Here is a 13241-nt window from a genome sequence, read left to right on the forward strand (position 1 = left end):
TGTGTGTGTGTGTGTGTGTGTGTGTGTGTGTGTGTGTGTGTGTGTGTGTGTGTGTGTCTGAATATGAGTGAGATGTAACAGCTTGACTACCTCATAAACCTACCTCAAGAAATATGAACAAACAGTTCAATGTCATTTTCAATTTTGGGATATATCTTCTGTATTGTAAGAAGCCCACTGCTCATTTTCTACTCGCTGTCTCCAGCACACTTCACAAGACAAACTTAGCTCTGCATTTGAGACGCTAAACCACGGCAAGATTTACAGACTGATTAGTGGTCAGACACAGTAAAAGCACACACATTTTTTTTTAATGAATGAAAAGGGGTGGATTTTCAGTAAACATTTTGTTGGTGGCACTACATACATTCAGAATTACTGCAATTATCAATTATAACCATCAAATCCTGGAGACTTCACGGAGAAAAGAAAAGAAAAGCAACAGAAGAAGCACATCCGTAGGAAACAAAACAGGAACGATTCTTTCACTTGTTCAATACAACAGCGACACTGCATCGTTCACAATACATGGATCATGGGTATAGCTTAGAATGCTGCGGGAGGCTCCCGGACCACAGGATCAGCCGTCTTAAGAGCAACGGCTGGGAAGGACAGACTGTTAAAGACCTTTAACTTTTTTTTTGTTTTTTTTTGTTCTTTTTTTAATTCCCCAGAAAGATGGAAATGCATCATTAACATGCGATGTGCTAGGGGTGGTGTGGGCGTCACCACGCTCACCTCCATTTCAAAAGACGAGGCTCATCTTCTAGGAGGGGCTACAAAATAGTCACTTATAGTCCACAGCAGCAGAGTATGGAAATTGTCACCACCTAACCCCTCCCCTCCCACCTTGGAAGGAAGCAAGGGAACATAAAAAAAAAAAAGTAAAAGAATCAGAACTGGCCACGCAATATCTATTGTACTGTACAGTGAAACGTAAACACACTGCTGAAAGTTACCACTTCACGAGGGTAGTGCTCCTTGTTTGCTGTTTGTTTCATGGTGGAAGCATTTTTGCCAAGCTGACACTGGTACCGCTTGCGCGTTCTCATGGATCAGGTACACACGTTGTGCACGGCCAGACCAAAGGAGTCACGTTTTGCCCAAAATGGATGTCGTACATCAGCTAAAGCACTCCCCAAACTGTCCAAACAGTCCATGTTCAAAGGCATGAGCAATATCATTTGGGAGAGAGTTGACATAACATGGGGCCCACCCTTACTTACTGGAGTCTCGTGTTGTACCAGATTGTGTGTTCACTTTGTGTCTTTGCTGATGGCTTGTGTCACTGAAATGAAAATGACTGACCATCACCTAAAGTGAAGTTAAAACAAGCATCATACTTACATTGGAACAACAGAGAAGTAGAATATTTAACACAAAAGGTACAATCTCTTCCATTTGTAACCGGCATGATTTCACCCTATGACCGACCCCTGCCCTGGTTTGTGTGGATGGAATGTGTAAGTCAGGAGAAATCAACACTGTAGTTTCTAACTTTCAAGTGATGTCGCCAATACCTTACAGCCGTTCCCCCCTTTTCTGACTATTTTATTTTTATCTTTTTTTTTTTTTTACTTGTCATTTTTTCATTATTATTGGAAATCAGCAACAAATATTATGCCTTATATATTCTACATCAGGAAAAGCCTTTAGATAAATAAATAAAAAAGCACAGACTTTCAAATGAATTAGATGTAATATTCACATGGAAGACAACATATACAATATTAAACATTTTTTTCTAAATCAATACTGCCTCCTATATAACAAGGCCAACCATTTGCTACCTTGTTTTGGCCAATTACAAACTAGTTTGTTTGAGCAATTCAAATAAACAGACAAATCAACAGTTAAGGGAGCCTACCAAGGGTCATTCTTCCTTTGTCCACAGAAGCTTCCAGAAAACAGATTTACTCTTTAACATATAAAAATACTATACCAAAATGAAATACAAATATATATTAGAATCTGTTAGGCATTTCTGTATAAAGAGAGGGCTAAAGGAGTTAGGTTACATCAGGAAACAAAAATACAATCAAAATAAAAAAAAAAGAACACAATAAAAATCAAAACAAAATTAGATCAAACTAAACTGAAGCCGCTGAAGTGTTTGTTTTTGTAATAACAATAATAATATTTATTATAATAAAAAAAAAAGCTCTACACAACCATTTGCAAGATCTTCCAAACATGCAAGAGTTTGCACAAGTAATACTGCAGGCATAGAGTAGGAGCAGTTTACTCCTGCTCACACTGTAGGGTTGGGGAGAGGAAACAGGAAGGGCTTATTCATTACATCCCAATGCTAAGGCAATGACAACGCATGCTAGGACAATGGGCAGCACTGGGCACTAACAGCGCAGCCAAACTACCACCTCACACCAGGAAGAGCAGCTCTTGCTGTGTGTACTGTATGTGGGTGTTTTTGGGGGGCTGGGGTGGGGTTGGGTGGGGGTGGAGATCATGTCAAAGTAATCAGAAGCCACTTGGCAGGGTACCCCTAGACAGCACCTAAATCTGTAAAATGACGTAGCCCTGGTCAGCCCCAGAGGAAGACCCCTAACTGGGATCTGGTCATCCGGGATGATTCAGTGTGTATCACGTGGCCTTGGACACGCGGGACACAGAGCTTAAAGCATGGAGGCAGCAGTTAGTCCGGTATTTTCTTTTCTTTTCTTTTTTTTAAATGTGTGTATTTCTTCATGAACTGTTCGGGTACATTCTGACAACAATGCCTTACATTAGAACAACAAAGATTTGTAGTAATGACAGTGCAAAAAAAAGAAAACTAAACCAAAATCCGGACACAAACAAAAACAAAGTCATGGTTGCCACGTAAAGCCACATGAATGACACCATCCAATGGATGCAGCCTTGGAGACTCTGCCAGCTCTCTCCCATTGCTGAGTGTGTTTCAACATGTGGGACCAAAACCCTAAGGGCCGTTACTCAATCTAAGTGAAAGGGATCCAGAGGGAGGCGACGGACTCCGGCAGCCAGGGCCAGCCGTCTGGCAGCGGGGAGCGGGGAGCTGGGAGCTGGGATGTGGGATCTGGAGCGTGTTGTGCTGGGGCACATGCAAAGGTCCCGTGTAATGAAGCATCGCAATGTCTTTGTTCGATCTCTCCTCTCTGTACAAAAAAACCCCTCAGCTTATCCAAAGCCATCTGTGTGTGTGTGTGTGTTTTAATATGTGCCTTTCTCAGCGCCTATTTTGTACTTTACATTTATGAATGTGTGTATGTAAGCTGTATGAATGTGTCCACATCTGTGTGTGTGTGTGTGTGTGTGTGTGTCCATCTGCGAGTAAACGTGTGTGCATGAGCCATAAAGCCAGTTAACTCGTGAACGAAATTCTGGAAGTACCTTGAGATGCTGCTCTATGTTTCCCTAGGTCCAAGAAAGTCCATCATTTAACTCTTTCAAATCCACAAGCTTGACCACTGCATCCATCTGCAATCATCATAAATGGCGCAGCCCAAGAGACCATCCCTCCTTCTCTGTCCACACATCTGCTAATACTCTACCACTGCACCATGGGGTGCTGTTTCCCATTTTACCAACTGCTTTTCTGGAAGCAAACTCCGGACGGTGGGGCGATGAGGCTCTCAGTGACCTGGCGGACAAGCAATATGAGGGCTGAAATCTCAGGCCATGTGTGTGACTATTTAAATGGCGTCTGATCTGAATGCAACACCTCTCGAAATTTCTTGGACCCCCCTTTTTGAAAACAATGTTGTACGTACAATGATTTCTGTTTTCATTTTTTTTTTTCTCGATGACAATGACATTTTTTTTCCCCGCCTTACGTCGTACGCCGTCGGGGAAGAAGGAGGAAATGTTCTATTATACAAACATTGTTGTCCATAATATATAGATAGAGGTTTTATATATATATATATTTCTGTAAACTCTCGTGCTCGCACTGGCTCTCTCTTCTGTCCGTTCTCTCTCTTCATCCCTCTCTCTCTCTCTCTCTCTCTCTCTCTCTCTCTCTTTCCCTGACACGCTCTCACTCTGTGGTGTGTGTGTGTGTGTGGGGGCCCCCTCCGGTGAGCATGCGTGCTACATGCACCCCACGCAGCCGCACTTGATGGTCTTCTCCACCTCCTCGCTGAAGGAGGTGCCGTCGCTGCACTCGAAGGTGTATTTCCGGCGCTTCATACGCTGGCTGGCGCAACAGGCACCCGTGTCGCACACGCCGCTGCACTCCACCCACGACACCATGCGTGTGGTCTGGCAGATGGTGTAGCCGCGCTGCACCTGGTAGAAATCCCTCACCGGCTCTCCTCGGCACTCCGACTCTGAGAGGGGGATTGAAGGAGTGATGTGAGTTCATTACTGTATCTTGTGACTGTGTCTTGTGACTTCTCAATCCAGAATAACACATATATGGGTCTAAAGAGTCAGTCACTAGTGTCAGTTGTAAAGACTTAATCCAGAATAACAAATATATGAGTCTAAAGAGTCCGCGACTAGTGTCAGTTGTGAGGATTTAATCCAGAATAACACATAAATAGGTCTGAAGAGTCAGTGACTAGTGTCAGTTGTAAGGGCTTAATCCAGAATATCAAATGTATGGGTCTAAAGAGTCAGTGACTAGTGTCAGTTGTAAGGACTTAATCCAGAATAACAAATATATGGATCTAAAGAGTCCGTGACTAGTGTCAGTTGTAAGGGCTTAATCCAGAATATCACATATATGGGTCTAAAGAGTCAGTGACTAGTGTCAGTTGTGAGGATTTAATCCAGAATATCAAATACAGTATATGGGTCTAAAGAGTCAGTTACTAGTGTCAGTTGTAAGGACTTAATCCAGAATAACAAATATATGGATCTAAAGAGTCCGTGACTAGTGACTGGTTGGGCATGTGCTGAGTCACCTGCATCTAGCTCTAATGATCAAACACATAACCATTAAAAGCCATTTAACTTAGTCATGTGACTCTAATGTCAGGGTATAGAACCAAAATGGATGACTTTGTGCCTGTAATGTCAGGGTATAGAACCAAAATGGATGACTTTGTGCCTGTAATGTCAGGGTATAGAACCAAAATGGATGACTTTGTGCCACTTCACTCTCTCCTGAGGGTAGGGGGTCTCACCTCTGTCACACAGTTCTCCAGTGTAGCCGCTCTCACAGTTGCAGAAGGCGTCGCCAGTGTCGGAGATCTGACAGCGGCCATGTTTGCACTGCAGCCTCTTGCAGGGGTTGAAGAGCTCCCCCTGCTGGTTGCACAGGGCACCACGGTAGCCCTCCTGGCAATCGCAGCGGTAGGACTGCGCATCCAGAGGAATACACTTCCCATGAACACACCTGTTCAGAAATGATGAAAACCGGATCAGAACACTGGATCAGACAAGTTTCTTACTGTCACTTTTGAAGTTCTGCTGTTTGAAAACATACAGATGTACAGATAGTAACAGTCCAACACAAACAGTAAGTCCATTGACACCACTCAGGAACTCAACCTTCAGGTTCAACAGGAAAACCATATTATTTGCATTGAAGGATGCAAACGATGAGATTGATGAGATTCGACACTGTTTGTCCTGTGGGGGAGGAGTCATGCGCCCACACTCTGGACTCCTCACTTCCTCCTGCCCTTACATCGTGTGATTACGGAAAACAAAACCACCAACAGCCACCATTTCATTATCGCCCCCTAGATCTATAACTCCTGTTCTTACTTGCTGCCTTGGCATGGGTTGGTGGCGGGCTGGTCGCATTGCGGGCCGCTCCAGCCAGGCTGGCAGTGGCACACGGGGCCCTCGGCGGTGTTGGGCTGGCAGATGCCGTGCAGGCAGTAGATCTTCCGGCAGGGCTCGCAGCCCGGCACCACGCCCGGCTTCATCTGGGTCTTGGTGAAGTCCTGCAGCTCGTTGTTGATGTACAGATTCTGGATGCAGCCGTGGAAGCTGGAGCCGTTCTGGATCTGCCACAGGCGGAGGGCGGCCGAGTGCACGTCCACCGGCATGCCTGCGGAGAGGAGGATAGAGAGAAGGAGAGAGAGAGAGAGAGAGAGAGAGAGATTAGTACAAAGGGGCAAAGGGCACCAGCAGCACACAGAAACACAAGACATGCATGACAGAAATGGAGGAGGAGGATGAGGAAGATGAGGAGGAGGAAGGCCATTTCAAAGAGACTGCCGCCACCTTCGCACAGAAGTGCTGTGCACAGAGTCCAAGAGCAAACTCCCTCAGGACTTAAGTGTTTAGCTGAGGCACCAAAAACACACTCTGTGAATGTCATGAAATGTCATTATTCACTTATGATGAAAAGCTTGACCCAAATGTCTTGCTTTAATTAAAAATGTGTAATGTATTGGAGGATATAATTATTTTTGGGGGTATTTATCGCTAGCCTCGAGGTATGGCAGAACAGTTCAATCATTAAATTCTGTGGAGCGCAGCATCTTCAAAATATGATGGAAATAACACGGAACAGATTCACAGGGGGGCCTCATGCAGCAAGGCAAGCAGTCCTGACACTAGTCCAAACACGGGCACCAAGACAGGACACAGCTCCAAACTCTCAGAGGACCACACACACACACACACACACGCACGCATAACAAAACACACACACACACACACGCGCGCACGCATAACAAAGCACACACACACAGACACGCACGCATAACAAAACACAGGCTACTGCCATTTTTGACCTCATAGACATGGAGACTGCAGTAAATTAAGCCGCTGGATGTAGCTTTCTCATCAACATCCATGTTTATGACATCAATAATGGATTCCTTAACAACACGCACATACACACACACACACACACACACACATACTCAAAAGGATAATAATAATAATCATGCATATTCCACAAAAACATTGAGACTGTATCTGTTAGGTCATTCTGAGCTCCGTGGGGGATAAGAGCATCAAACATCCAGTGATCCAGAGGCCTGATTAGTCTGGGCTGAAATGACTGGTGGGAGTGCTCTAGCAAACACAGTCTGTGGTTGGGAATCGGCTGGGGGGAGGGGAGGAGAAGGGGGGATGGTGCAAGGGGGGGGGTGGGTTGCGGTGTGAGAGTGAGAGGGGGGTGGGGTTGGGGAGGGGGGAAGGGGACGGTGCGAGGGGGGTGAGAGTTGGAGTGGAGGTGGGGGGGGGGGGGGCGGGGGTGATTGACAGTAGTGTAATTTTAAAGTGCCTGCGGTGGAGGGAGGTGTCTGCAGAGGGCCCCTACCCCCCACGTAAAGCAGAGCGTCTCCGTTCAGGGGCCGCGCTGCACCCACGCTGTCCATGGTGGTGGGGAGGCCGCCGTCGATGGACAGGTTCACCATCTGGTCGAAGGTCACCAGCTCCACCGTGTGGAACTGCCCATCATTGATGGTTTCAGCACTGTGGGGAAAAAGGAGAGACAGAGAGAAGGAGAGACAAGGAGAGACAAGGAAAAGAGAGGGGGAAAGAAAGACAGGGAACAGAGACAGAGATTAAAGGAACCAACAAATGACCAACAAAAAAACATATTTTTTCTATATTGCCTATAATCACTGCAGAGTTAAGAGCCTCACAGTTCTATCTCCATTGCCTTCTGGTCTCCAATGACTAACCTGTAGATGGCGTTGCCAGGCTGGTTGCCAGGGTCGTAGCTGACCTTTACATGACCTTGGTACAGCTCCACAGCAATGTGATCATTGTCTCCGTTGTACAGAAGGATGCCATTGTCCTCCGCTGTGGACACCTGGGAGACAGAGAGGGGATCAGGCCGTGTCATGGCAACTCTCCAGAGACACACAAACACACACAGAACATGGCACAGCTGGTCACATAGATGTGTGTGTGTGTGTGTGGGGGGGGGGGGGGGGGGATCAAAGCTGGTGTGGATTACTGGTGTGTCAGAAGCTTCAGCAAAACACTGAACACAAAAAAACATGGTTTGCAAAACCTGCAAATATTCTTTCCCGCATGACTAGCCTTTTTATTGCAAATAGAGTTGCACTGTGTAAGCCTCTATCCTTCAATAGTCAGAGACCTCTCAAAGAGTTTCCATGGAGAAATAATTCACCAGAAAAACCCCTTGACTAAAGAAGAGCTGAAGCAGACGCAGAAGGTTCTTGACATCGGCATCACATAGTGAGTTGTTGTACTGTGTGCTCTCAGTGATCGGGCCTGGGTTGTGATCAGAGTGGTGGAGCACCTGCAGCGTGATGTTGGCCTGGGGCCAGTTCTTCAGGTCGCTCAGGAGCAGGTAGGAGTCCCGGTCCACAAAGTTGACGCTGACCAGCTTCTCGCAGCGAGGGCCGCCGAAGCCCGGCAGACACTGGCAGATGGCCCGGCCCGAGCGCTCCACACACAGGGCGTCGTTCTGGCAGTCGGCCATGTCACAGAGCGAGCGGGGAGACTTGGGCACTTCACACAACTGACCACTGCAGAGAGGGAGGACACACACACACACACACACACACACACATTAACCATGATAAGTATACACCATGGACGTATTTTCGAGCTCAGAAGAGTGGTTAAGTGAATGTCACTTAATGCCCACAGAAATACGACAGGCCTGACGACGAGTCTGACCTCCATCCCTGCTGTTCTGAGTCTATCGGGGCTCAAATGAGTCACTAACGGGGTGAAACAAGTGTGCTGCCCAAAACACTACTGAGCTAGTTATATACCTAGCAGAGCTTTTGATCTGTGTTTGCTCATGCTAAGTATGCCTCAGACCTGAAGTATGGTGTTCAGGAGTACTAAATACAGCTGGGACTAGCTAAGCTAACTGGTGAATGTCTAACCCCAGAGGAGGGGTATTTCTGTGGCAGGTCAGGTGCTGGCGTGGGAGTGAGCGCCCCCTACCTGTAGCATGGGAGTGAGCGCCCCCTTACCTGTAGCCTTCATTGCAGGAGCAAGAGTAACCGTTGAGCTCATCCACACACTGAGCCTCGTTCTGACAGCGGTGGTCCTGACAGTCGTCGTAATCCATGCTGCAGTCGTCACCCACATAACCTGGTGTGCACACACACCTGACACACACACACACACACACACACGTGGTTAAAACAGCGACTGGACAGTGTTTGATATCACAGACAGAGAGATATTTTGTAAACAGTGTATGGACAGTTGAATGGGATTTGTGAGTCCTGTACTTACTGGGGACCAGATGAAGTGATGAGACAAGTGGACAGGTGCTGGCAGGGGTTCCGACCAGGGGCACACACATCCTCCATCTCCTCGCACATCTCGCCTGCGTACAGAAATACACACACAAGCACAGATGTACACACTCACAAACACACACAGTAAAAGACTGTAAGACCACTATTAAGACAAACCATATTTGAAGCATTCAACCAGAAAGGGATAACTATGTAGTGAGTACCACGGAGCACCCAGACTGCTATAGGTAGAGTCAGGCACGGGAGGGAAGTTGGATCTCGACTGACCTGCGTACAGAGGAGGGCACAGGCAGGTGTAGTTGTTGACCCCGTCCACACAGGTGGCGCCGTTCTCACAGTCGTTGTCCTCGCAGTCGTCGAAGTTCACCTGGCAGGTGAGGCCCTCGAAGCCAGCCGGGCAGGAACAACTGGGAGCAAACATGGCGGCAGATTATGCATCACAGTAAGGTTTTCTTATCCACTAACGTACCTACTCAACACACACACACACACTGTTGAGACATGCTCACCCACAGGCCCATACGCCCACAGATACACACACACACACACTCACACACACACACACACACACACACACACACACACACACTCACACACACACACACACACACACACACACACACACACACACACACACACACACACACACTGTTGAGACATGCTCACCCACAGGCCCATACGCCCACACACACACACACACACACACACCTGAAGGTGTCACCCTCCTCTCCAATGAGCTGGCATGTTCCTCCGTTGGCACAGGGGTTGCTGACGCACGCGTTCAGGGCCGTCTCACAGTTCTTACCCTGTTGGCCAATCAAATCACACCGCTTAGACGCTGAACTGGAGCACATTGGAAAACATACCGCTGCATTCGCAAACAGATTCCATCCCTAAAAGATACCTCTGCATTCGCAAACAGATTCCACCCTAAATCCCACCTCTGCTTCATGAGGCTGTGAAACCCACCTTGAAGCCCTCGGGGCAGGTGCATTTGTAGATGTCCACCGGGTCCCTCAGGCAGATGCCCTGGTTGTGGCAAGGGGCAGACAGACAGGGGTTGCACTTGGCCAGGACCAGGGGATCCACTTCACCTTCACACACAGACACAGCAATAGTTTAAAAAAAAAGAAAAACGAAACCATCACGTTTAACTGTCTGTTTTTCTCAGTGTTAAACGAGTGAATGCTACCACCGGTTGCCTGGAGTGTTTTATACCTGGTGCTGATCTCAGGTCAGGTTAGTCTGGTACGAAACCATCACGTTTTAACTGTCTGTTTTTCTCAGTGTTAAACGAGTGAATGCTACCACCGGTCGTCGCTGTCTCCTTTTTTTTTTTTTTACCTTGGCACTCAAATTTCTTAGCAGGCGTGGTGAGCAGCAGCTTTCCCTCCATGCCCTGTGGACCAGCGCAGCGGGCGATGCCAGGCTCCTTATAGCCGGTCTTCACCCAGTCCGACAGCCAGCGCAGGCGGCAGTCGCAGTAAAGAGGGTTCGCTCCGATGGCCCTGCAAACACCATAGCAGATCATCAACCACTCAAGATGCAATGCTTGTTTCAACCAGCAGGTGGCTCTCTAGCACTTTACACCAAATCTTACCAGTGAGGAGGAATACCAACAAAGACTTATTAGGAACAATTTACATTGTTTAGTCAGATGGCATTATGAACACTGTCTTTGCTGTTGCCCATCGAGGCGTGACAATAAAACAGTGACAGTAATTTGGAAGCAAATGCCAGCATTGCAGTGAGTCATTCTAGGGGTGACAGAAGGACCACTTAACAAATCTTGGCATGGCGGCTGTTCCACGGAATCAATTTGGTTCCATTTACTTCCCCGGGAAAAAAAAGCGAATGAGGCTCATCTTTCAAGCCAATCTGATATCTGACATTTGAAAACCTGATGGGGAACTTGACTGCTGATCAATGGCAGGGCCATCCTCTCCCACTCACTGATAAGGTCACTGATCTCGCACAGGGGAGAATGACACAACATCACCTGAATAACTTAGGGCACAGATGCAACTGCTCTGACTCAATCACTCACACAGCCGCCTCAATGCATGCAAGCACACACACGCAGCTACATACACAAAGTACTGACACACACACACACACACACACATACATACATATAAGTGTGCAATAAAACACACACAAGCACATGCAAATGCACAAGCACACATACTACGACTTTACAATAACACACACCGTCACACACACACACACACACACCTTTCACACACACACACCTTCACACACACACGCGCACGCATACATATATACACACACAGCTGCCTGCCCATAAGAGCAATAAACTAGCAGTAGTCTGGGCTATGTTTGAGGGGGTGGGGTGAGGGGGGCTTCCTGAGCCCAGAGCTGGAGCAGGAGCAGGAGCAGGAGCAGGAGCAGGAGCAGGAGCAGGAGCAGGAGTAGTACCAGGAGCAGGAGCAGGAGCAGGAGCAGGAGCAGGAGCAGGAGCAGGAGCAGGAGCAGGAGTAGTACCAGGAGCAGGAGTAGGAGTAGGACAAGGAGCAGGCTTTGGCTGGAGCAGTGCAGTGAAACCACAGGCGTCCGGCCGACCACAGAGTGCACGTTGGCTAGGGACTGCGTGCCGTGCAGCTTCTCCGGAGGGCACTGACCTACTCCTGCTCCTACTCCTACTCCTGCTCCTGCTCCTGCTCCTGCTCCTGCTCCTGCTCCTGCTCCTGCTCCTGCTCCTGCTCCTGCTCCTGCTCCTGCTCCTGCTACTCCGGAGGGCACTGACAGTTGAGCCACTGTGCACAGGCCTCTCTGGCAGAGGCTCTCAGGCCGTCACGCCGGGCTCTGGCGCTACTGAATCACCCCCACCACCACCACCACCACCACCTACCCCATCTCCCCCCGTGCCCCAGACATAACAGGCTGGGCGGGAGAGCGGGATTGCGGTAGGTGGGCAAACTGACAGAGGGGGCCTTGTGTGGGCAGAGGGGCACCTGCGGATACTCACAGGTGTGACAGCGACGCCACGTCACTGAAGATGCCGTCAGGAAGCTCGGAGACGTCGTTGCCATGGAGCGATCTGTTGAAAAGAGGGAAAGAATGGGAGAGAGTGGCAAAGAGAGAGAGAAAGAGAGAGAGAGAGAGAGAGAGAGATTGTGAAGTTAGAAAATTTGGACCACATGCTTTTAAGAAATTATGTCAGCGGTGATAAAATTCACCTTCTGAGACACATGGGACACCTTGGCAATTAGGTGCATGCTGTTAGGTGTGTGTGTGTGTGTGTGTGTGTGTGTGTGTGTGTGTGTGTGTGTCCTGTAAAGACTGGGGAGACCCACACTGCCCCTGGCTGGAAGTAAGTCTGTGTGACAGCGAGCCCCACTGTGTTCATGTGCACTCCATTCTATACCTGTGGGCCAGTGCTCAGCGTCTGAAAACCCACAGGTATAAAGCCCCACTGGTTGCCTGGAGTGTTTTATACCTGGTGCTGATCTCAGGTCAGGTTAGTCTGGTAGACACGGCCCTCTCCACGCCCTCAAACACTTCTTGCTGTTGGCATTTCAAGTGCTCTGTGTTTTTAACCAAATCAGCCTGAGCCAGGCACTTTTTCTTCTCTTCTGCAGTCTTTTCTCGTCTCTCAACAGAAGTTTGTCATTTCATTCTTCTGGCCCGTTCTTTGTTTCCTACACCTGTCACTGGTGCCACGCTGGAGCTTTTTGGCTCTCTATTTTAGCTCTGTGGGCTTGGCGGCGCTGGCCGGAGGAATTTGGTGGGTCTGGTTTTGGGTTACAGTGCAAGGGCATGCTCGAGAAGGAGGAGGAGAAGGTGGAATTGGGGGCTGGGGGGTATAAGGCAGGATGGAGGAGTGTGTGTGTGAGTGTATGTGTGTGAGTGTGTGTGTGTGTGTATGTGTGAGTGTATGTGTGTGAGTGTGTGTGTGTACGTGTGTACGTGTGTGTGTGTGTGTGTGCTCATGTGTGTGTGTGTGTGTGTGCGCCTGTGTGTGTGTGTGTGTGGGGAGCACAGCCGAGGTCCCCTCTCTCACACCCGAGCGGCCATTTCCTTCCTCTTCGCTCAGCGGGGCGATTAGGTGACAAGGCGGGGAGGCTTAATGGCTGT

At 48.4% G+C, this 13241-nt stretch overlaps 1 protein-coding gene across 4 annotated transcripts in view; it reads right to left on the bottom strand.

Moving 5' to 3' along the window:
• Window positions 1–289: 289 nt before the first annotated feature.
• The window catches only part of slit1a (slit homolog 1a (Drosophila)), a 116698-nt gene continuing 103746 nt past the window's right edge, over window positions 290–13241 (bottom strand). For 2 of the 4 annotated variants that reach the window (XM_031579007.2, XM_031579006.2), the window contains 13 exons: window positions 12133–12204; window positions 10488–10651; window positions 10113–10237; window positions 9852–9949; window positions 9411–9550; window positions 9118–9211; window positions 8850–8987; window positions 8162–8390; window positions 7575–7705; window positions 7172–7362; window positions 5695–5983; window positions 5109–5320; window positions 290–4307 (listed from right to left, as the gene is read on the bottom strand). In XM_031579007.2, coding sequence (XP_031434867.1) covers window positions 4069–4307; window positions 5109–5320; window positions 5695–5983; window positions 7172–7362; window positions 7575–7705; window positions 8162–8390; window positions 8850–8987; window positions 9118–9211; window positions 9411–9550; window positions 9852–9949; window positions 10113–10237; window positions 10488–10651; window positions 12133–12204 — 2122 coding nt within the window. In that variant the 3' untranslated portion in view covers window positions 290–4068. The remainder of the gene's footprint in view (window positions 4308–5108; window positions 5321–5694; window positions 5984–7171; window positions 7363–7574; window positions 7706–8161; window positions 8391–8849; window positions 8988–9117; window positions 9212–9410; window positions 9551–9851; window positions 9950–10112; window positions 10238–10487; window positions 10652–12132; window positions 12205–13241) is intronic. The other 2 variants (XM_031579008.2, XM_012828194.3) reach the window with 1 other exon arrangement.

Source organism: Clupea harengus, chromosome 13, assembly GCF_900700415.2.
Source record: "Clupea harengus chromosome 13, Ch_v2.0.2, whole genome shotgun sequence".
Taxonomy (NCBI): domain Eukaryota; kingdom Metazoa; phylum Chordata; class Actinopteri; order Clupeiformes; family Clupeidae; genus Clupea; species Clupea harengus.